Source organism: Periophthalmus magnuspinnatus, chromosome 8 (genome assembly GCF_009829125.3).
Source record: "Periophthalmus magnuspinnatus isolate fPerMag1 chromosome 8, fPerMag1.2.pri, whole genome shotgun sequence".
In the NCBI taxonomy this organism is placed as follows: domain Eukaryota; kingdom Metazoa; phylum Chordata; class Actinopteri; order Gobiiformes; family Gobiidae; genus Periophthalmus; species Periophthalmus magnuspinnatus.
In genome coordinates this window covers 22,806,141-22,829,681 of record NC_047133.1, presented here as the reverse complement: position 1 = coordinate 22,829,681, position 23,541 = coordinate 22,806,141, and the positions used below count along the sequence as shown (strand labels likewise).

Sequence of the window (23,541 nt, the reverse complement as noted above, 5' to 3'; positions counted from 1 at the left end):
TATTGTCAGTATATGTATTTTATATATTACATGTTTTCTAAATAAATTAGTCACTATTCGGTTACTGTTTTATTACCATTTGAATTTTGAATATTGAAAAATGGGGCTTTTATGTTTTTTACAGCTCTTGGCTGTCCACATACTGATTTGAATATTTACTGATAAAGGCAAACACAAGCCTGTTGTGTGTCTCACCCATGACATTACAGCCCATATTAAAATTTGAAGGCAGACACGGAACATACAGGTAAACTAAACTTTTAGATTTTTTTTAAAGCTTAATTCTGTACCATGTTTGCAAATATCATTATTTAAAGATTTAGCAGTAGTATGTAAGTATGTTATATATTAGTGCTTCAATTTATTCTTCGGTGATAAGATTTGTTTTGATGAAAGTTACTGAAACTTTTTGTGATTATTACGTTATGTATTCTGTTTTTTACATTTTTTTGAAATTCAAATATACATAGGCTTTTATTTACAAAACATTATGGGTGACAGTCTCCTTTTACTGTACTTGTTTAGACAGATCATATTTTAGTCTGGCAATGACTTCAACAGAGAATGAGGAGCAAGACATATGGTACGAGTTGGAAAATGTATCACTGAAGATGCAGCAGCTTGTGGAACATAAAAAGGTGTTGTGTATCATGAGAGAGCTTAAAAACAGAGTCGGGTGTGAACCGACAGGTGAGAGCCCATAAAATGTGCTAATTTTAGTGCCTATTTTGAACTTAATGTTATTTAGCCATGTTGTGTTTGTGTTGTACATATTAATCTTAATACATTTGGAATTATTTGCTTTAGTTAATGTATAATTATTGCACTAGATAAAATAGACGATGTAAATGAGGAAGAATTAAACAACATTGAGGAGAAACTAAACCAGTTGGAGGCGATAAGAGTTGAACTTCAAAAGAGACATGACAAACAAATCCAAAAACCCAAAAAAGGTGCATTAGAAATATGTCACATTTCTTCTATAGTCCAATGAGATATTATAACCACTTTACAATAACAATAATCTATTTTATAGTAAGCTTCAGTGAAGAATGCAATGTGTTGCCAGATTCAAGTGATGAAAGCTCAACACCACAGATATTCTTTGTGGAACCCCCACCTAATTTTCCAGGTATTTGGTAGTTATTATACCTTTTTCTGCCTTTTGACAAATCACTGCCAAGAAATGTTAATATTGTGGGATGTTCAATTTCCTTCTTTATCTGAATATCGCCATAATATAGATTTAGTGGGAAAATATATAACAGTCATGAAACCAGAAGTAATCATTTAGTCATTCAGGTGTGTTCCAACAAGTTGTCCACTTAACAGCTTTTTGAAACCTTCATTATAGCCTATTCATTAATTCAATATATTCAAAATTGTAATGGTATTGTAATTGTTTTTGTATTACCCTGATGTGTGCATTGATCAGATATGGGTGGAGCAGTCAAAAATGTTACTCAAGTAAAAGTTTTCCATTACTTAAAAATAATATGAATACAAGTAGTCCAAGAAATGACTCAAGTAAGAGAAAAAAAAGCACAACTGGGCAAACCACTACACAATTAAGAAGACTGTTACTTCAAACTAAATATTACTCAAGTAGGGGTAAAAGTATGCAGTCCAAAAACTACTCTAAGAAGTACAGTTTTTTTGAAAGGTTACTGTAGTAAATGTAACTGAATAACTGTAACTGAGTACTACCTATCTCTGTCAAGAACAACAAATCACTGCCAAGAAATGTTAATACTGTGGAATAGAGTTATGGTATGATTTATTTCTCTATAATATTATATTCTTTGCAAGTAATGTTATACGTCTGTTTTTACTTTTTCGTCATTTAAACAGTTTCTTGTTCCCACACAGCTCCTACAGTTTTATTAGATTACAACAGTTTTCAATTTAAGCCAACCAAAACTCAGTGCCCAGAGTGCTCACAGTTTATTACCACAAAGACAACCACGACTGTGAGCAGCATTACTTGGTTAGCCTGCATGATGACAGCCATGATGGGGTAAGTATGTTGTAACCACCCACTTAACTGTTTTGCATAGATGAATACAGTGATGTCTAACAGGATATTGAATTTGCTTTAGGTGTGTTGCTGGTTGTTGTTTACTTCCCTTTTGTTTGAACAGCTTCAAAAAGACGATACACAAATGTCCCATGTGTAACACGTCGATCTCCACTGTGAAGAAACTTTAAAGGCAGAAATGGGGTGTGCGGATGCCAAACCTTAATCAATGAACAAGTATTTTTCATTTAGCTTTTTGTAATTATTTTTTACTATATCACTGCTTAAAAATATGTTATGTAAATACAAAATATTACATTTTAAGTGTTGTGTGTAACAAATTACAGTAGAGACATCTGGAGGGGTGGGTTATATGATACAAACATACAATTGTTTTCTAAGAGCCTAGATCACTATTTAAGGTGTGATAATGATTCATGTACATTCTTGGAGAGGCAATTAAAGCTGTTTTCTGCTTCTGAAAATTGCATTGTGATTGGTTAAAACAATCTGTCACTCACTCTGAGCATAATGGAGGCTGACCAAAAATGTCAGTGTTTGAGAAAAGAGCTGGATTAAACAGAGAAGCACTAAATCATATCCCTTAAATAGCATATTATCACCATTTTCATCATCAACATGGCCACCCTTAGTCTAGACCACACATGATCGTATCTTTCAATTCCTAACTTGTAATTAAGCTGGACTATCCACAGTGTTTCGGAATAATGAAAAGTTAGAACTGTTGCCATAGCAATTGACAATTCCAAACTCGACATTACATCTTTTGAATGTTCAAACATCCTCAGAATGGCACCATATAACAGCAAGCTAAAACCCATGAATAAGGAAGGTATAAAGTATAGCTAACTATGTAACTAATTGTTAGTGTTAATAGGTATTTTTGGTCTGCATTTCAAAATGGAACAAATGGAAAATATTCTGCTTTTAATGTAAAGCACTTAAGAGTATAAAGCATATGAAAGATGCTCAAGTAGTAAGCCGTGTTTACACATTTGTATAAAAGGTAATAGGTCATACATTAAAATACAGACATTATGCAATACAATACATTTTGGTGTCGAGCAAAATTTATAGTCTTCTTTCCAGCACATGTTCCCTCTCAAAGTGCCACCTCTGACTCCCAAAGCGCTGTCAGGAAAAGAGTGATGACAAACGGACCACAGCTTCATTAGTGAAAGTCTTGAGCTGATTTGATGCGAGCTGCAGATGCCATTGGAAAACAGCTGGAGGTGGTTTCAGACAAGGAGGTTTGTGGTCAGAGGTGGCCTGGAATGTTCATACAGTAATGTCCAATCCACCATCTTGAAAATCTTGCATTCAAAAATGGGAGATGACTATTCAAGGTACAAATGAAGCTTTTAGTGCAAAAAAGTGCAAACGCTGGTCCACTGATGAATAAGCTTACCCTATATTTAAAACAGGTTGAAAAATGGACCAAAGAAACTGATGCATATACAATGAGACAGATGCATACATGTGTGCTAAAAAGCCATACAGAAATATGTCTCTTATCATAATTACTCATAGTTCTCTTGTCCAGTACCACTCCTATGAAGTATTGCTCATTTTAGAGTAAGAGCTAAACATGCACTATGTAACTTTTTCTGGTTGCAGCGTCTGCCACCAGCTTGTCACCGTAGAGATGTCATTGCTTTGCCTAAAAAAAATTCACAGTGGGGCATTAAAAATATCTATGGTGCATTTATTTAATTACAGATGTTTTTAGTGTTGAGAAATATCTATACAAAAAACAGCTTTCTTACTTACTGTGAGCGGGGTTGCCTCTCCACAGATCTGATCTCTAACTTGGCCTATTGACATCACCTGCTTGTCTTTATGGAGAAAAGTTTAATGCCATCCTGTGAGACATTATATGCAAAGCAATAACATCTCCATTAGAGACAAGTAGGTGGCAGACACACCACCACAAAAGTTACATATTGCACAGTTTTAAAAAGTACACATTTCCTAAAAGTACCTTGGTAAGTATTTTGGTCTATTTGACAAAAGGGAATGCATGTGGGTTACCGTCCTATTCCCAGCTCAACTGCATTTCATTTGAGTCTAAAAAGTCTGAGGCAAAGATGCCCACGTGAGCGGACATATCTGTGAGGTCCAGCCAGTCCATGCTGTCTTCATTCTGGATGTGTGAATCTGAAGTGTTCTCCTCAAACTCCATGTGAATACTGTGCAAGGGCGAATGCAGTGCTTCTGTTTGCTTGTGGGCAAGGGACTGCGCTGACAGGAGGGGGGGCTGAGCGACTTGGACCACAGCCGGGGGGCGACAAAACACTGTGTTTATTGGCAGAGTGGTAACACTGGCAGTGACAGGGAGAGGCTGATCCAGGCTGTGAGGCTCTGGTTTGACAAAGGGTAGGATCTCTGAAAAACACAGATATACAGTCATTAAGTACACCTGTTTCATTTTATTATGTTTATATTCTTAAAGGTACACTCTGGAGCTTTTCTAATGGATTGTCTGGCATCTGTTGTCTCCATGGAGCAGTCACAGTCTCCATGAAGACAAGCAGGTCATTCCACCAGGACAAATAAAGATCAGATCTGTTAAGCTATAATTGATTGGAAGTGAAAATAAATTGTTTATTGGCACACCGTGGAAAGCTCCAGATGACTTTTCCACAATAAAAACATGAGATTCCTCACCTCCAGTTTCAATGAGCACATCAAAAAGGTCATCCATCTGCTGACTCGAGACAGACGGACACTAAAAGCCAAGATAACACATATATTAGACTACTGCATTAGTCTTATAGAGCACACTCTCAGTAAGACACTAAGTCACTTTACAATTTCATGCACTTATACATTAACTTGTTATGAAGGTGGTAACTTATTTCTGCCTGTAGCCACAAATGACTTGGGGTAGACTAATGGCTGACACTTGGCTGCCAATCTGTTCCTATGGGCCCCTCTGATCACCACCAGTCACTCACACACCACAGACAACCAAATTAGGTTTAGTAGTAGTTTTACCCAAGGACACAACCCCAGTCTGAAACATTAAACTTAATGATTATGGGTGAAATGTTCTCAGCACAGAGCCAAAATGAAACAACTAAGAGGAAATGCACATTAAGATCATATATAGACTATAACTTAGGTGACATTTCACACCTTAGGTTAGTTCAAACAGATACTCCTTATTGTAAACAACTAGGGTGTGTTAGTTTCAGTGTAGCTCCTCCATTTAGACATTAGACATTTAAGGAAATGGCTTTCAGAACTCTGTCAAAACTGAAGAAGCTACTTGGATGAGTTGTGAAACATATTTACTCTTAAAACTTTTGTTCACTTCACAGGATTCAGTGTTTAATTGTTTTGATATTTACAGTCATTTTATGTATAATTGTTTACCTGTGAGATCAAGCCGCGTGTCTGTTTAACAGCTTCTTCATAGCGAGGAGGGTCTTTGGACTTGTGTGGCAATAGAAGTAAAGATGCTTCATTGTGGACCTGCTTAGAAGAAGACCCAAGTTTGTAACCATTTCATAGTGTCAGTGTTTATCATTTTGAATTACCACGTACCTTGTCTGCAGATGTTTGGTTGGAGGAGAACGTGGTCAGGACCGCTGCATCTGTCCACGCCTGCACAAATATTTACACTGGTCAACAACACAGAGCTCCACTGAAATGGGTTCAATGTGGTACAAATGAGCCTTCTGCAACAGCTTATTTATGGTCATTCCCAAACAATTAGCTGGTATTTAGCTGTAAATGACTAAATAACTTACAGACGCTCTCGCAAAAAAACATTTTGAAATGTGCACTAAATTATCAGTGGAAACAAGAGAAGCCTGTCGATCAATTGTATATGATGAAGACTTGGCAAACACTTGCATTCAACAGTATTACAAATAAAATAAAATTACACCCAAAACAATTATTTATATTTTTTGACAATAATGCATTTAATAATAATAATAATATGATATGATGTGATATGATATAATGATAATAATAAAGATCATTAACATTTGACCTTTTTTGCTAGTGCATTACATTACACTAGCAAAAAAGCATTGTAATAGCATAGAACAAGTGCATGCATGGGCCTGTGTATGTATGAATTTAAATGTACTTTTAATATACAAAACACTCAAATATATGGTAGCATCAATTTGTATATGTATGCTTGTTTATTATATGATCATAACTATAATCTAGGTGTGTAATTCTAATGTAGTAATAAACAATTGTACAAGACATAATTTTACTTCTTTTGAGCTTTGTATACTTTCCTACTTGTTGTCTGTATCTCCATTACAAACAGCTCAAATAAACAATATGAACTGAACTGAAAGTTTAATTGTAAGATCAAACTTGAATTCCTGATAATCAACCGACTGTATTTATTTTAGTCTTATACGGGACTATTCTAAACACATTTAACAATATGATTATTCTTTTTGTCCGTATATTGCCTGTCTGCTGCACAGTAATGGATCTGGAGACATGGTTCTTGCTGCTCTGTGACTGATGCTAAATTTGGAGTCTCAGATCAGATGGAGGACAGAGGGCAGACGGGCCGCTACTGTCGACACCTGCCCCTCCAGAACAGTCACCAGGGCCTGACGGGAACCACGGCATTTCATTAACAATGCAACTACAGCTCCGTGGCAACATACGAGTGATCTAGTAGACAGACAGGAAATCAATAACAAAATATTCACTGTATTAAAGTGATGGGTATAGACTTACTGATGACTATTATTAGGATTGGACAACTACAGTTTTTTTTCCCCTCATATTGATCAATTGATGAGATTTTTTATTAGATTTTGTCTTATTAAAAACTAATAAAATGTCTTTAAATATTATTTTCCTGAACATAAACTACAATTGCCACTTCAAATAAAAAATAGCCCAGATTCCACTTCCAAACTATGTGCCCTGCTGTAAACCACATGTTTTACTGGCAGAGGATTGGCTGTGCACCTCTCGATTAAAGGACCCATATTACACTATTTCTGACCTATGCTATAATGTTGATTCCTCATAACAAACAGACCTGGAGTTGTGTTTTGTTGAAAACTACTGCTTCATGACATCACAAGGTGGAATAGAGCATTCTGAGGTTTGGAGATGTAGACAGACTAATAATGAAAGACTACTCAAACATGTGTGAATTAAACAAAACACAACTCCAGGTGTGTTTTTGAGGAGGTAACAACATTATAACATGGCTTAAAGCTCATGAGCGTCAATTTTGTGTGATATAGAACCTGTAAAAATCTGATGTATCTCAATTGTTAAGTTAAAGCATTTCTTACAAGAGGTGAGTTACAAGTGTTCCTGGTCCTATGTAGTGAATCATGCACCACTGCACCAGTAAAGTATCAAAGCATTCCTACATCTAGGTCTAAAAATAGAAACTGCCTGACATATTACTCAAATGTTAAACAAATTAGTATAAGAATGCACCTCCTGCTTTTAACTTCTTGGTATTTGAAGTCCCGGTCTTGTTTTTAGGTGTGTTGCTAATAAACATTCAAAGCAATTATTTATGTAAAATTATGTAAATTCACAAACTACTATAACTGAACTGAATCTGAGTTTGCAATGGTAATTTTGTGCCTGTCCAATGAGATCTTGTCAATACAAAAATAAACACATCCTCATTAAAGGCGCACCATGTAACTTTCCAGAGGGAGGGTCTGCCATATGCTTGTTTCTGTGGAAATGTTGTTACTTTAGCAGGAATGTCCATTAAAGTTATCTATCTTGAGATAACACCACCAGGCCAAGATGCACTCCACTAGATCTGTGGAGAGGTGACCCTGCTCACAGTAGGAATGCATGTTTTTCAGGATATCTTTGAGCCATAAAAAGCTGTAATGAAATAAATTATATCTAAATATGTAATACTTTGAGCCATATTGGTGGCGGACCAGAAATCAGAAAAGTTACACAGTAGACTTTTGGTAAACAAAGTAAGAAATATATATAATCAACAAAATGGTTTACTCTTTTACCTTCTGAGCAGTGCCATGCTGCTGTAACTGAGCAGAGACTTTGGTGTTTGGTCCTGTATTCTGCAGTAGTCCTGGAGAAGACGACCCTGGATTGGGTAAGTTCATGGACATTAGGACGGGATGCACAATACTCCTCTGTATGACCTCTTGTTTGACCCCAGAGGGCGGGACAGGACACAGGCTGGACGTCCCGGAGCAGTTTAAAGGTGTAACTACTTCCTGTTTGACCTGAATGAGAGCAGGGCAGGGTACAGGGGGTGGGGAATCACCTTGCTGAAATCTCTTCTCCACCTCCAGTTGCATTTTTAACTCCTCCACCAGCCTCTGCTCCTGCTCCAACTTTCTCATCAGCTCCTCAATCTGTCGCTCTTTCTCAAACAAGCGCTGGTCCTTGTCCCCCTCCTCAGGCCCCTCACCGGGACAGTCCGGGGTCTCACATGGGACACTGTCTTTCAGGCCCAGTTTGGACACTTTGGTGGCGATAGGCGACACAGGAGGGCTGAGTATGTCCATGCGGTTTTCGTGGTAAGACCGAAGTCTCTCGATCAAATCTATCTTTGTCCCAGAAACAGGTAAAGAGCGGAGTTTGAGCTCTGCCTTTAGTTCAGCAACCTGTAAAGAAATTAAATATAATAATATAACTGCAATCAAAAAGTGTATATGATCACATGATTTGAGCTACACAGTAACATACACACTAGATGCACTCTTCCCTCATATTGATCAGTCCTAATTTTCAACTAAACATTATTTTTGTTTTTCAAAATTGCCATTTAAAACAAAAAATAGTCAAATTTACTATTGCACAGCTCTACACTAAAATCTGTTTTTTTCGATTTATGATGAAGACCCATAAATTGTCTTCATATAACACACCAGATCCTTTTTGCTTTCCAATACATGCTCAGCTTTATAAACCATGAGAGTGATTGGTTGAATATGGTTTGATATTGAATTTAAACCACATTTCTGAGGAAACATTATAATATTTTTCAAACCTGGTGTCCATAGTAAGGCACACTGCATATTACCAGTACACAGTGTATAATAACCTCCACAGCTTCCATTAAACTTTCTTAATCCAATGTATGATCCATATTCCAGCTAAATACATTAATACACTAATGATGTCACCTTCATGTCCTCCAGATTGGCTGGCAGCTCTGACTTGTGATTGGTCTGGTTTGGTACAAGATTTAAAGATGTCACATTTCCACTGCAACAGCTGCTCTGTACTTCAGACGTCTGCCTGAGAAAAGGGAGTGAAGCTGATTTTAGAAACTATCCCCCATTAATCACAATGAACTTCTGTGTAGGAAGCAGGAAATGTGAAGTATTTGAGACACAGTGCAGCTGGGGTCGTTTTATGAAGCTACGCCAGGTGTTACTGAACTGGATGCCACCTATTTATCATCAGACAAGTGAAAAATATCAATGCTGTTGTGGCACTTGTTTGGGACATTTTAAGCAGCTAATGGGAAACATGAGAAACTTTGATGATTGTGCGAGCTGTTTGTGAATTCGGTGCTTGTGGGCCTATCTCCAGATCTTGAGCCAGGATCTTGGTGAGAACTACTTATCGGATTAATTGACCAAAAAGAGGTGTGGTTTGGCATTGGCAAAAGCTTTAAAAATGTAAGAATCCTGCACAAAACCTACTGGTAAACAGCATCCTGAAAAAAGAAAAAAAGCTGATTAAATTGTCCAGTCACTCCCAAGACCCCATGCGTTCTCCTCTCTGCATATACACTTATAAGAACTACACTTTAACTACCCCAAAACTATTAACCATAACCCTTTAATTAAGTAATTCTAGTAAATAAACCTGAATCATTCTTAATTAACTGTTCACTATGAATGAAATCTTTGTTCATGTTTTATTGAGGCTCATTAGGATGTAATTATTATGAAGTTCTGCCAAATAATTAGTTAACTAATATAAAATCTGCTGCCAGACACAGGGAGAACTTAGAAAGACTTCACCCTTGGGAAATGAATCAGTGATTATAATAATATACAAATTTCAGATGACATCTTACTTGATAGCTGGTGGTTGGACAGTGCTGTAGCTGAACTGTTGCTGGCTGAGAATCTGTAGCTGTAGAAACTGCTGTTGTTGCTCTAGGAGACGGGCGTACGCAGAGTCCATGGGCACTGGGTCGTGCTCCTGTTTCTGATGTGGAGGAATGTACTGATGATACTTCAGCTTCTTCACGCGCGGCTTCGGATCTCTGCTCTTTTTACTGCGACTCTTCTCACCTGCGGTTCTGGAAAGGCTTTGCTGCAGGAGAGAATATCCGTGGGTTTCAGAATGATAAAAAAACTACTGTTGCCATAGCGATTAACAATTTAAAACAAAACATATCTTTAGAATGGGGAAAAAGTCCTCAAAATGTTGCATATAACAAGAAAGTGATGCCCATTAATAGACATTTTAAACCTGGTTGATACTGATACCTTTTGACTAGCCAGGGCATTAAGCAATGTGAAATGAAGGTGAAGAGTGGGGAGTGACATTCAGTCATTTTAAAAACTGGGAATCAATCACATTGCTGAGACTAGTGCAGAGCTGAGCATATGTCCTGCCAGCTGTGGTTTGTGGTTTGTGGTTGTTATTGATAAATGCATTTTGTCATGGAAAACACAACATCTGTTACAAGTGTTATATTTTAATTCTTTTTATTTTTGGTTCTGTTTTCTCTATTTATCAGACACCAGAGGTAGTATCTTAGGGTAACACTGGACAGAAAGACAGAAATGTAGACATCCATCAACAGCTAAAATAATGCAGAAGACGTTTTAAGACAAATTAGTTTCTTGAGATGAAATCTGACCTAGATGAAGTGAAGAAAATGTTTATAAAGGCCAACAAATATTTCTCACTACTAAAAGATTTACAGAATGTTATGAAGTAAGTGACTATAGGGACAAGCCAAGGACCATACATTAAGCAGACCTGGCATTGTCCATTTAAGGAGGATCAGGAAACTGCTTCATAAATGTCTCCCTCATTGTTTTACACCTGAGATTGCAGGATACAGATGGACAGGGCTTGGCATATTAACAAGTGACAAAGCAGTGATGAAAGGGGCTGAGGTGAACTAACACGAACACAAACGTCCAATCTATCTTGCGCTCATGTTCCAGGGAGGATAGCAGCGCCCTGATAAATGTCCAGACCGTTCTGCCGTCCTTTGATTTCTGGCTTAGGTTTTACACAGTCTGTCATCTGAGCCTAATTGAAGACAAACTCAGGCTGGCACAAAGTTAAGAACAAGCACTCAAAATCCCTGTTGTCTTTGAACTCGGCAGCGAACAGTGACTTAAAGTTCACCCCTAAAACGATGTGACTATAAGTATGACAAAACACAGGGCTATATCTCTGACAGGACATGTTGCGTTACAATTTCCAAAGAAAACACAGAGTGAATACGAGAGAGGGTGAGAGGTTAATGCCATGCCAGATGTATACGGACACTTACATCATGAAACAAAATATAAAATCATTACCGCATTTGTGGAATTTTGATGTGGTGATGATGAACATGATACATAATGAAATGGATGATCTACTGTACGCTATGACATTGTTCAGCTCAATTTACCAAAGAGCTTTTGAAGAATTTGTTCCCCCTTTTTCTTTCTTTCTTTCTGAATGCCCATTATAGGTAGTCACTTTCTTTGAAGCGGCGGTACCACAAATCACTTGCATTGTTACTGTAGCAGGTTAGATGACGCAACCCATTAACCTGAATTTAAAGGTGCAAAACGAATCTAAATGTTCTGCAGTATGGCATTAAACGTCTCTTTCAATCGTGTGCTTCTAAAACATGCATTCTTATTGTGAATGGGGTGACTTCTCCACAGATCTGACCTGTAAACTGGATAGCGGAGTCACCTGCTTCATGAAGATAGCCAAGTTTAATGCCATACAGTGGAACATTCCAGACTTACTTTAACTTCAAGATCTGGCAAATCACTATAAATGTGCCAGCTTGAAAAATATGATGTCTTTTACAAAATATAATGCATTTAAAAGTAACAAATAACTTATTAACTGGTTTTTTAGACTCACCTTGACCAAAACTGGACCTGGTGTGATGTTATGAACCAATGCCGTCGTTGGAGAAGATGAAATTTGAAAATAGTTCTGTTTCTCGCTGCTCTGTGATACATCGGCAATTGACTGGGGCTTGGGTGAAGACTACAAAAACAAAGAAGACACAAGCTGTTATATTTATATGTAATAATTTAATAATGTATGTATTATAGTTCTTTTAACATGTTTTCTGTTATTCCAAGACACTATAAAATCCTTAATCTAAAATCCTTAATATACCTGTTTGTGGGAGTTGCAGGCAGGCGATCGTGCACTTTCTTTATCCCCACTTTCTCTTGAAGACGTGGAGCTGTCAGACTTTTGGCTGCCGGGAGAGGAGCCATCACTACTGTCCTCATCGAAGCTGTACACATCTGGGGTCTTAATGTTGCTCAGTTCATCACCTAAACAGAACACGTAAGTGAGGCCAAATAAGGAACACATTTGACAAAGAAGGAGGAATGAAATGAATAGACAGTTGATATAGATAGATAGCCATAGATAGACAAAACTAAAACATAGTTCATTTATATTCTAACAAACAGTATAATACAAGTAAAGGCCACATATTAAAGCTAAGCTAAATGTGGGATATGTATTAAAAATGGACAGTAAATGACCAATATTGAGTTTGCTGATAGAATAATGATGAAAAAAACCCAAAACACTTCAACAAAGAGCACATTTTAGATAGATTGCAGAAATATTGACTGATTATTGTGACCCAGATATACATTTTGGTCAATATGTTCCACCTCTAGTCCATAACGTGTCTATATAATGCACAAGTGTCAAACTCAAGGCCCGGGGGCCAAATGCAGCCCGCCATTTCATTTTTTGCGGCCCACGACAAGGTAAATTTAAATGTATGACTGTCTTAAAATGTCAGTTTATCAGAAGTTACGCAGTTACACAGACATATATTTTATATCTTTGCAAATTTGAGACGAACCATTTTGCTGATGTGGCCCTCGTTGAAATTGAGTTTGACACCCCTGATATAATGTGCGACCAGTATGTACCATTCCCAGCCTCTTTGTCCTCAGATTGCACAGGTAGGATGTTTTTCTCCACCAGCTCCATGGGCCCTGGTCGCTGGGAGATCTTTTCATTCAGAGAGTCAGCGAGTCTGGCCTTCTTCAGTCTCAGCTGTGCAGCCTGGAGCGATGAGTCTGCCTGGGTCTCTGTAAACACAATCAACAACAGCTCTGCAGTTTATGTGTTAAAACAACACACAGCAATCCTGTGATTCAAAACAGGGCGAAGGGAGACGTGAAGACCTTCTATATGCAAGTAAACAAACTGAATTATTATAAGCCCAAGTAAACCTAGGAGCTCAATACTATTACTACTACTATTACTACTATTACTACTATAACCATTATTACTACTTCTACAACCACTACTACTTCTGCTTTTACTGCGGCTCTTACAACCATTCTTATTACCACTTACCATAACGAAGTACAGGTAGTAAAGTACTGTACTTAAGTAGAATTTTTAGGTATCTGTACTTAAGTCATGTAAATTTTACAGTGGATACTTTTTACTTTTACTTCATTACATTTGAGAGCAGATATCTGTACTTTTTACTCCACTACATTTTGAACAGGACTGAAAAGTAAAAAGTACTTTTCATATGATTTGAGGCGATATTTTTTGACCATGTTTGCCAAGCTTCGGCTTCGAGCAAACAAAAATAAATACATATAATTAATTTTAAAAAAGAAAAGTGATTCATTTTGTTACTGTTGACCAAAATCTGTATCACATTTTACTTAATATCACTGCACTTAACTAATTAACAACACTTGTGTGAAATACTTTTACTTTTTACTCTGAAAATACTTAAATAACAAAATTGAGTATTTCACCCACCAATGAATATTACTAATAGTACTTTTACACAGAGATGACAAAGAGGATGAGTCAAAATATGTAATGGAAAATATAATATTTCTGTACAATATATTGGTCAGTCAGTGTGATCCAGTTCTAGCATACTATGAATAATCTCTTACTGGTCTGGCCTTATCAGGAGCAGTGATGGTGTTACCTTGGAGGATGTGCATCCGGACCAGCTCAGAGCGCTCAGGTCGACTGCACAGTTTATGCTTCAGGAAAGTCCCAGTCTGCAATAAAAAGTCATTCATTTTACGTGAGTATAAACACAGTCATGATCAACGTTTTGCTGATGATACAGCGTTAGTTAAAGACTCACCCGCGCTCGCTCCAGGCTGCGGATCTGCTCATGAAAAACAGCTGGGGCTTTCAGGGCTAAAAACAACAACAAGTATTATATTTTTACATGAGTCATAATGTTGAATTAGCCACAACAAAGACATATTGTAATGATGTCATGTCAGAAGTTAACTTGACCTTTGCGTAAATGTTGTCGTTAACAACCCACAGTGTATAATCAATGGGATTTTGGTTTTTCCCCTTTGTCCACATATAAACTGAAACAGGATGCGCTGATAGTTTCTTGGTGGTTGTATAGGATCTACTGTATGTAGGTGTAGTGCCACAAACTTTCAAATTTATCCTCAATTAAGGACCAGCAGAAACAATTACAGAGGCTATGGCTTGATGTGCAAACAGTGAGGTTCTGTCATTTCTAATCGTCTATAGCAGGGGTGTCAAACTCATTTTTACAAAGGGCCACAACAACAAAATGGTTGTTCTCAAAGGGCCAGATGTAACTAACTGTAAGATAAATGTCACTAAATGTAACCAAACTTAATGTAATTTATTATTATTATGATTTTTTATCTTGTTAATTAACCATTTCTATATTTATTGCTTATTCAAGTTACAAATATTGCATATGGATTTGCATAAAGATGAAAAAATGGCTCTTTAACTCTGTATCTAATGATAAACTGACATTTTAAGACAGCCATACCTTTTAATTTCCTTTGTCGCGGGCCACATAAAATGATGTGGCGGGCTGCATTTGGCCCACGGGCCTTGCGTTTGACACATGTGGTCTATAGTATGATCTTTTTAATCATCTATATCCAATCCTCTCTCAGAATTAAGGAAGGAAATTTGAAGGAAGAAACAAAGAAACAATACAAAAGTGATTCATGTTAGTTGTCATATTGTCTCTCCTTATATGCAAGTACTAGAAACCTACACAAACTTTTATTTTATATTAAACCCAGGGGAAAATATTGTGTTTTTTTAGGCCCAGAGTCACCACTAGTTCCTGTTTAACCATAAAACTATAACAATAAATCAACCTCCGCCCCGTGATTACTAATAATCGGCTCATCGCTACAGGCCGCCCCGTCACCTCTGCTGGGACGAGGGCTGTTAACTTTAGGACAGTGTGAGAGGGTGAGAGGGGAGAGTGTGAATAGTGTGTCAGCGCTGAAACCAAAACATTCCTGACGAAGCAGAGACCTCAGCGCATACCTGACATAAGCTCACAAGAGGAGACTGCAGAGGAACGGTCTGGTTCATAGGGGTGAAAGTAGACTTCCTCTGATGGAACAATCTATGACTTATGACCATCACATTTATAGTTTAAGGAAAGGGAAGAAGCTTTCAGTGAAAAAAGGAGTTACCTTCTTCAGAATTTTGGCACTGATGCAGATATTACATCATGAACTGACAAGTGTTTTCAAATACTCCTAATTTAGTTTCTTTGATTCTCCTTTGCTGTAGTATTTCCTAAATACAGTGATTTGCTTTGTTTCTTGATAAACGTCCTCTACCTTAACAGTGCATGCCCTCACACTGATAAATTTTCAGTTTTTTTATAGGCTTTTTTATAGGACATTTTTTTTCAGTGATTTGAATGTCTATAATAGGTATGTTTTAGCAAGACCATTAACAAACACAGCAGTGATAGTAGACTGGTGACATAGGTTCAGCTAATTTTGAAAATGTGGAAGGAACCTGATACGCCTACACTGAATATGTGGAAAAAAGAATAATGGACAATTTTGCATGTGATGAGATGCTGGGGAGGGTAAATGTAAGAAAAGTTGAGCCTCAACAATAACAGTTTTTGCTTTTACATGTGTACAAGTATGAAGAAAATTACTGGTCAAACATATTTCAATTATAAAACAACAACAACACATTGACAGAGAATATACTATGTGCACTTTATAAAGAGAGATAGTAATTTGAATCTTACTCACGTGGCATAATGCCCTGCTCAACCAGCTGCTCTCGAGTTCGTCTCTGCTGCAGACACAACTGGAGAACTACAAGACACAAATAATCAAAACTTAACACAAAAAATATTAAATCAGCTAATTTTCCTAGTAGAGGAAGAAGAGCTTACAGCTACCAGTGTGCTTTTTGTGCTGGTTTCATTTAAGGATGTGAAGACGTTACAGTTTCAAAAACAAAATCAAGGAATTTAGATTCAATCGACACCGTGAAAAAGTAAACCTAAATATTAAGTGTTTTGTGTCTGGTTCTTTGGTCACAATAACACAGTTTATCATAGAACAATAATGTATGAGACAATGGGAACAAAGGAAAATGGACACATTTGTGAACAATGGTGACTTGAGTGGACTCTGGCTCTACAGACTTGAACTTTATCTGCAAATGGATGCACAATAGTCCTGGACACTTCTGCAGCCTGCCATCCTGTATTAGTCCTGGTTCAGTCCTGGCTCAGTCCTGGTTCAGTCCTGGTTTAGTCCTGGTTCAGTCTTGGGTCAGTCCTGGTTTAGTCTTGTTTAGTCCTAGGTCAGTCCTGGTTTAGTCCCAGTTCAGTCCTGGTTTAGTCCTGGGTCAGTCCTGGTTTAGTCCTGGTTTAGTCCTGGTTTAGTCCTGGTTTAGTCCTGGTTTAGTCCTGGTTTAGTCCTGGTTTAGTCCTGGTTCAATCCTGGCTTAGTCCTGGCTTGGTCTTGGTCTAGTCCTGGTTTAGTCCATGGGAGTGGATCTCTCCTTCACTGTGATTCTCCTCAAGGTTTCTCTTTTTCCCACTGGGTTTTTTGAGTATTTCCTTGCTGAGAAGGAGGGTCTAAGGGCAGAGGACGTTCTGGGACAGTAATCCATTTGCTTGTTTTCTAATGAATACTGGTTAATCTGCTTGTCTGTTGTTGACCAGTGTCTGTTTAACTGTTGATGTTCTAACAAACTTTCAGTTGGTTAAATCAATGATCTTCTGGAGTTTACAAAAATAAATTGTATTGAAATTTTATGTTTCTTTTCACCATAATCGTGAAACTAAAATGTTATATTGTGACATCTTTTAGTTCCAGTGAAGGGCATCTCCCATAAACCCAATGCAAATCAGTACAAACTAGTGAAAGTATATATTAAAAAAAAGAAAGAAAAAACTGAATACAACAGATTACCAGTAAATAGAGGGAAAGTTCATTCATCACAAGTTCAATTATCTTAACAATTGAAGATTAAGAAACCACTAATGTTTCTGAAGATAGCGCAGTGATGCATGTCTGGTCGATCCAGGGTTATGGCTGATAAGTTATAGTTGAACATCAAAGTTGAGGCCACACGTACTGCCTTCTCCAGTCAATATAAACTAGGCAGAGAGTGGAGTTAAAACATTGATAAACAAAGCAGTGCGGACATGATTCAAGACAAAAACACGGATTAGAAACGAAGGCCCCTCTGATAAATGAGGTGCAGTTTTGGCAGTGTTCACACTACGGGAGAAATCATCCAAGTTTACATGCACACTTTTGTACTAAATCAGTTTTATCGTTGGGCCTTTTGTCAAATTTCAAAGTGTAATTGTGTATTACTAATGATTCAATGGGATACAATTAACAGATGTAATATTGTTCTACTTTCAGTTCTACCTTCTAAGTAATTAGATCATCTACTAATAATAGGTTTGGAATTGGTTGTGATTCCAGACCAAGATGATGTCATAACCATAAATAACTGTACTTGTGCACTGCATTACACATGAAAGTAAAAATGCATTAAGCAAGACAAAATAAGGAAGTACATGGAAATGCAATAAAGGGATATAAGGAATAAATGAACTGCCCAATGCAAGGTCGTCACGATAGTTACTATACCCACTTAATGGTCAATATATGATGAGATTTGAGCTGTGGATGGTTGAATAAATAACTTCTATGACTCATTATATGCACATGCTAACTACTAAAGTGTTTCATTCTGCTGTTTATGTACTGCAGTTTGTGTTTTAAACCATATTGTACATTTAGAATATTTTTTGGGGATAATTCTACTTCAGGATTATTGTGTCAGTGGCATAAAGTAGTTGCAATATTATCGTTTATCTTCTATACTTCAACAATATACACATTGTACTTCAAAATGTGTTATCATGGTCTATATATGAGCTATTTCAATCCTACACTCAACAGGTTTGGTCCCTGAATTGTTTTACAGGGAGTAAAGTGAAAAAAATGGTAGACATGCATGGACTCAAACTGGAAATCTGGCATTAAACAAGTGTGACATGATGTCTGTGTAATCCCTCAGTCGTCCAGGTCTGACAAGAACAACAACATGACAGATAGTGGGATAGCGATTAGAGATAAACCAATGTAATGGCCAACTGATATAAAGGCCAGAAATGTGCACTTTTTAGCAAAGTTTTTTTTTATTTTTTTTAGATTGATTTAAATCTAATTTGGGGAACTGGCTCCACACATTGGTCTCAAAATATGTCTGCACTTAGTTGCCATAGGTTGCTCGGCATCAGTCATAAACAAAACAGAAAACAAAACACTAGTATCCATAGTAACTAAAACTGTAAGATTTTAATAATCTTTGTCAGTCATCGTTCTACTTAAATACAGCGTACAATACTATAAATGGACTTATATATGCAGCAATTTTTGGTATTTTAAAAAATTCATCATTGCAGTAATTGTGCGAGTGTTAATCCCACTTAAACGGCCACTACCCTTGTATTCTGTACCTCAGCAAAACACTTTAAAACACATTTATATCACCAACTCAAGTCACAGTCCAAAAACAAATAAAAATGCATAGGAAAAAGTACTGCAAAGAAGAGCTATATTACATAAGACAAGTACATGTGGTCTGTTCCCTCAAGTGTTCATAAAAGTGCAGTTATTATTAAAGAGACCAATGTATACACACTGTACTCTTTATTATTGCCATTTGCATATACTTGGTTGGTTTATACAGAATTTAAGGGAAAACAGCGCCTCCCTCTCCAGTCTCCAGGGAGGGACTCTGTGTCTGAACAAGTCTCACTGAGTCACACAGCAAAAATAAACGGGGCAGCTGTGAGAACAAGGCCTGGGAACCGCCAAATTTAGGGGCAGTTAAGAGGGCAGGAAAAGGACCGTGGACTGGTGGGTAGTCGGGGGACGCAGAACCATCAAGGCTATGGGAGCAGTGGACACAGTCTGGTTGTTTTGACTGTGGAGGTGAAAGTAATGAAAGTTTGTATGCAATTGAAATGACTACAAAGTATTAATTATACTACTGTTAAAGATGCACTACGTAATTTTTTCAGATACTGCGCTACTTCTTTGTTTCCATGTAGATGTTCTTTGCCTAGAATGTTTCACACTATAAAATTAAACATATCTACGTCGCATTTGTTCAGTTGTATGTTTTGGCCCATGGTGGCTTATGTTTCTCAGTACTTCTCCCCACTGAGAAAGATAAGTTTAATGCCTTACTGTGGAACATCCTAGGCAAAACAATGCATTTTCATGGAGACAAGCAGATGGCGGACCCTCAACCAATCAAGCTACATAGCACACCTTTAAGTTCTTAATTAGATACATATTGTCCCCCAATTTTTGCTTGATTTAAGATGCAAAACTTTCTACAAAATCATCTATATCATCCATTTTTTTCTTGATGTGTTGAGTTTCTGATAAGCAACACATAAAAATAAGACATTAGTATTGCCCTTATCTCTGTTAATATCAAATCTGACACTAATGATCGCCTCATGGGGTTAACTTTATATGAAAAACAAAATAAGAATGCAGAGTTTAATTTGTGCATCCATTTTCCTCTGTGTGGGTCAAGTTGAGGGTCACTCCCCAGACCTAAACCCTGGCTAAACTTCCCATGATGCAACCTGCCTGGCTCATCTACCACAGGGTAAACACAAGGTAGCAGTTGATGTAATCTCTGATCCCAGACCAAGATCCTGGAGGTATCCAATTTGATTTTCATTTGATTTTTTTTTAAAGAAAGACAAATACTAGTAGAAAAATTTTTGGTGTGGTTTACTCTCATGCTGTTATGACGGAGCGCATGTTAGTTTAGGCTGACACCGCTGACTTTCTGATTATAAATATTAAAACTGCCAAATACAACTCTATTTAGTGGAGATTAATACTATTTATCAAGAGAAAAACAAATACAAAAGGGATATTACAAATCAGTGTAGACCAGGGTTGATACATGGTTCATAGTGGAACACAGCCATAACTCTCCAACATCCCTAATATAAAGATGTATGGAACACTTAAGTGCACATACCATAATGTATATGCACGTGCTATCTACATCTGACTTTACTGTATGTGAAAGTTGTTTTTACTTATTGAATTTATATTGTACTACAAAAAAAGATTTTAAAAAAACTGTTATGGTATGTGACGGTCAGCTTTTGATCCAAATGATAAAGGTCAGTAATGCTCTGAGAAATATTATTATTACTTTCTGCTGTCAATCTGAATCATTGCTTGGCTACAGAGGTAATTTTAAAACACTAGACCTATGGTGAAAGCAAGTTTAATAGTTTATAAAGAACTTAAACATGTTCATAGTTTGAGCAAACAAAAATATACACTTTTTTTAGGTGATACTTTTACTTGAATGTTTTTTTGCTCCGGTATATCTCTGGTATTTAAGTAACAAAATTGAGTACTTCTTCCACCTTTATCATTGTTTTTTTGTTTGTTTTTTTTTTTACACTGTTTTATAACTATTTTGTCAAATTATGGTAAATTATATTTTTGAACATGTTGGCAGAACTTTACCCACAAACTAAAAGGTTTAAATTTGACTGTCATACCTCAAATGCCTGATCAAATCTAGACACCCTTATCTGAAAAAGGCCTTATTGCGCAAATTAACTTTCTCACATCTCTCATATTCTTGAATATAGTTGTCACCACTTATATTGTTTGTCCATAATCCACTTTTATCAGCCAACTGTCTGCTTTTCGACAAAATGACAAATGGCCCTGATTCAATGATAAATAATGGCTGCAAAAAGCATTGTTTTGTTATTTAAGCCTAATCACACAGAGCTGGCTTGTTTGTGGGCGCATTAGATGGGGGCATTACTTTTTCCCTTGGTTACAGCTTTCAGCACAAGTGAGTGGGCGTGTCCAATACTCACACACTCACTTCTTTGCCTGTTACAGCTATTTTTAGACCAACGATAAAATTGTGATTACATCATAATAAAGAAACTGTTACTACAAACATGTGAATGTGTTTTTAAATAATTCATTAAAAACATACTGTATTCAATTTCCTTCTTTTCTGCTATTCTCATGGGACTTGTTGCTCTCATGGGGCTTGTAGATTTGAGCATTTGCATTTTACATATACTATAACTGACATGGTAATAGACTGGATGCACTTCTCCCCTTTAATATAAGACAGGATAAATCTTTATTTGGCCCACAATGGGGAAATTATAGTGTTGCAACACAAAGTTCAAAAACAGCAGGAGAGTAGGAAGCATGAAGTCAGAATCAAGATAAATAACTTAACAGACTTAACCATAGACATAAAATCAAACCATTTAACCAGGCTTAGGGTCAGCAGAGAAAGTACAGCTAGTACAAAATTACTACCATTGCTCAACCTATTTCACAGTTTAGTTACTAGTAATAATCAGCAATTTGAATACTAACACTAATACTTATCATTATAGTAACCAATGACCAATTTGTCAGTATTTCAGAAGGAGCAAGTTATAAATTATACTGCATTACAAAGAAACCAAAGTGTATTTTTAACATTGAGGCAGAACAGATGCCTAAGCCTGGTTTGATGGTTTAACTGCCCTGTTATTTTCTGGTCAGCCCAAACGTCCCCGCAAACATATTAATATCAATGAAAACGTACACATTGAAAATCACTGAATACATTATAAGTTAGTACCTGTTTTGAACTTGCCCCTGCAGATTGGGGGGGTCTCCACTTGAAGGCAGGCCATAGGGGACAGAGGTACGGCAGATGTCCAGCTCTGGAGTCCCATGGAGCGAAGAGGCCGGCCCGGAGCAAATAACTGCCCAGCGAGGAGTCACCAAAGGCAGCCACGAACCACCACGAGTCAGTCCCTCCTCTCTCTGGCTCCAGCTTGGCCTCAGCCGACCAAACTGTGAGTGGTATAACGTCATGAGGAGGAGCGGGAGGGAACACAAGTCTGCTGAAGTTAACCCTTGCTGGTCTCTCTCTCTCTCTCAAAGGAATCAGCCCCCAAGAACTTTGTGTATGAGTTTTGGGATCCAGGAAATGCTCGGACAATCTGTAATATTGAAAAAAGAAAAGCTGGGAACACATGTCTATAGCCAAAACTGAAATGAGCAAGATTTTGTCCTAAGGGAGAATAAAGAGCAGCCAAAAGTCACTTGTGTTATTTGGTGCAATTTGTACAAGATTTTCTTAGTGTCTTTAATTGATTTTATGTGCAGGCTGCTCTATAAGTTCTTGAATGCTGATAGATGAGAATTGTATAGGTTTTAATTGAATGTTTTAATTGTGTTGTAGAAATTACTGCATGTTTTATGGAGTAGTGAAATGTTGAAAAGAGAAGGCAGGAGCAGATTTTCATGGTGGCTTGATGTGGGTAAAGAAGCTAAACAGGAAGTGAGATAACAAGAGATTAAGGGCATTTTTTATGGGACTGCTCCATGAAGGCAACAGACTACAACCCTAGAAGTCAAGGTGCAGCAACACTGTGACTTTTGGCAAACCACTTATCCTTGTAACTCTTCAATATAAACAGATTTAGAAAACCAAATGAAGATAAAGAAATGGGAATAAAGTAATCTACATCATGTGACATTGACAGAAAGTGATTACTGACTAGTTAAACTTGGACTCTATAGGCTTTAGAGTGATTAAACATTCAAAACAAAATACTAAATCTTTTGTAAAATCCTCAAAATATGTCTATAATCAGGAAGCTGAAACCCATTAAAAGGGAATGCATATTTTCCTAGCCATAGAAACAACAAAATGGTTTACTGCTGAGTGCACACACCTGTCCAAATTTCCATTTTAAATCTCGTCCTGTCCTTCACAGTCTAAGAAAGGATTTAAAAGTCAAATATTCAGTTCAAAGATCTCAGTATGATAACTTTTTCCTCATTTATTAATTTTTTCCCTCAATCATTTGAAGTATGCTCAGGGAACCGTGGTGCAATAAGCATATTTCTAAGACTGACACTTTGAAGAAAATCATTTGTTGAGTA

The 23,541-nt window shown here is 37.1% G+C and overlaps 2 protein-coding genes across 3 annotated transcripts; one reads left to right on the top strand and one right to left on the bottom strand.

The window, feature by feature from the left end:
• The first annotated feature begins 92 nt into the window (after positions 1-92).
• On the top strand, positions 93-2,378 carry LOC129456439 (lipopolysaccharide-induced tumor necrosis factor-alpha factor homolog). Its single transcript, XM_055223543.1, has 6 exons — positions 93-247; positions 526-690; positions 831-953; positions 1,037-1,132; positions 1,870-2,017; positions 2,100-2,378. The coding sequence occupies exons 2-6, from the start codon at positions 549-551 to the stop codon at positions 2,206-2,208; spliced, it is 618 nt and encodes a 205-aa protein (XP_055079518.1). The 5' UTR covers positions 93-247; positions 526-548; the 3' UTR covers positions 2,209-2,378.
• mrtfbb (myocardin related transcription factor Bb) lies at positions 1,762-22,646 on the bottom strand. Of its 2 annotated transcripts, XM_033971195.2 has the most exons (14): positions 22,226-22,645; positions 16,288-16,353; positions 14,355-14,410; positions 14,190-14,265; positions 13,156-13,317; positions 12,374-12,537; positions 12,110-12,238; positions 10,074-10,315; positions 9,169-9,283; positions 8,035-8,646; positions 5,588-5,647; positions 5,417-5,515; positions 4,706-4,766; positions 1,762-4,423 (listed from the first exon to the last, which is right to left on the bottom strand). In XM_033971195.2, exons 1-14 carry the CDS (start codon positions 22,320-22,322, stop codon positions 4,074-4,076), a joined length of 2,289 nt encoding a protein of 762 aa, XP_033827086.1. In that variant the 5' UTR covers positions 22,323-22,645; the 3' UTR covers positions 1,762-4,073. The 2 variants fall into 2 exon arrangements, with proteins under 2 accessions (XP_033827086.1, XP_055079514.1); XM_055223539.1 differs by lacking the exon at positions 16,288-16,353 and having other exon boundaries at positions 2,967-4,423; positions 22,226-22,646.
• Positions 22,647-23,541: the final 895 nt, after the last annotated feature.

Bases quoted from the DNA above. Each gene is read 5' to 3' on its own strand.
- LOC129456439 (XM_055223543.1), top strand. From the start codon at position 549: ATGACTTCAACAGAGAATGAGGAGCAAGACATATGGTACGAGTTGGAA. The intron at 691-830 runs GTGAGAGCCCAT...TTATTGCACTAG, and splicing joins AGTCGGGTGTGAACCGACAG to ATAAAATAGACGATGTAAAT. The intron at 954-1,036 runs GTGCATTAGAAA...TCTATTTTATAG, and splicing joins AATCCAAAAACCCAAAAAAG to TAAGCTTCAGTGAAGAATGC.
- mrtfbb (XM_033971195.2), bottom strand. From the start codon at position 22,322: ATGGGACTCCAGAGCTGGACATCTGCCGTACCTCTGTCCCCTATGGCC. The intron at 12,538-13,155 runs GTACATACTGGT...TGTTCTGTTTAG, and splicing joins GGACAAAGAGGCTGGGAATG to GTGATGAACTGAGCAACATT. The intron at 10,316-12,109 runs GTGAGTCTAAAA...TCTCTCCTGCAG, and splicing joins CAGGTCCAGTTTTGGTCAAG to CAAAGCCTTTCCAGAACCGC.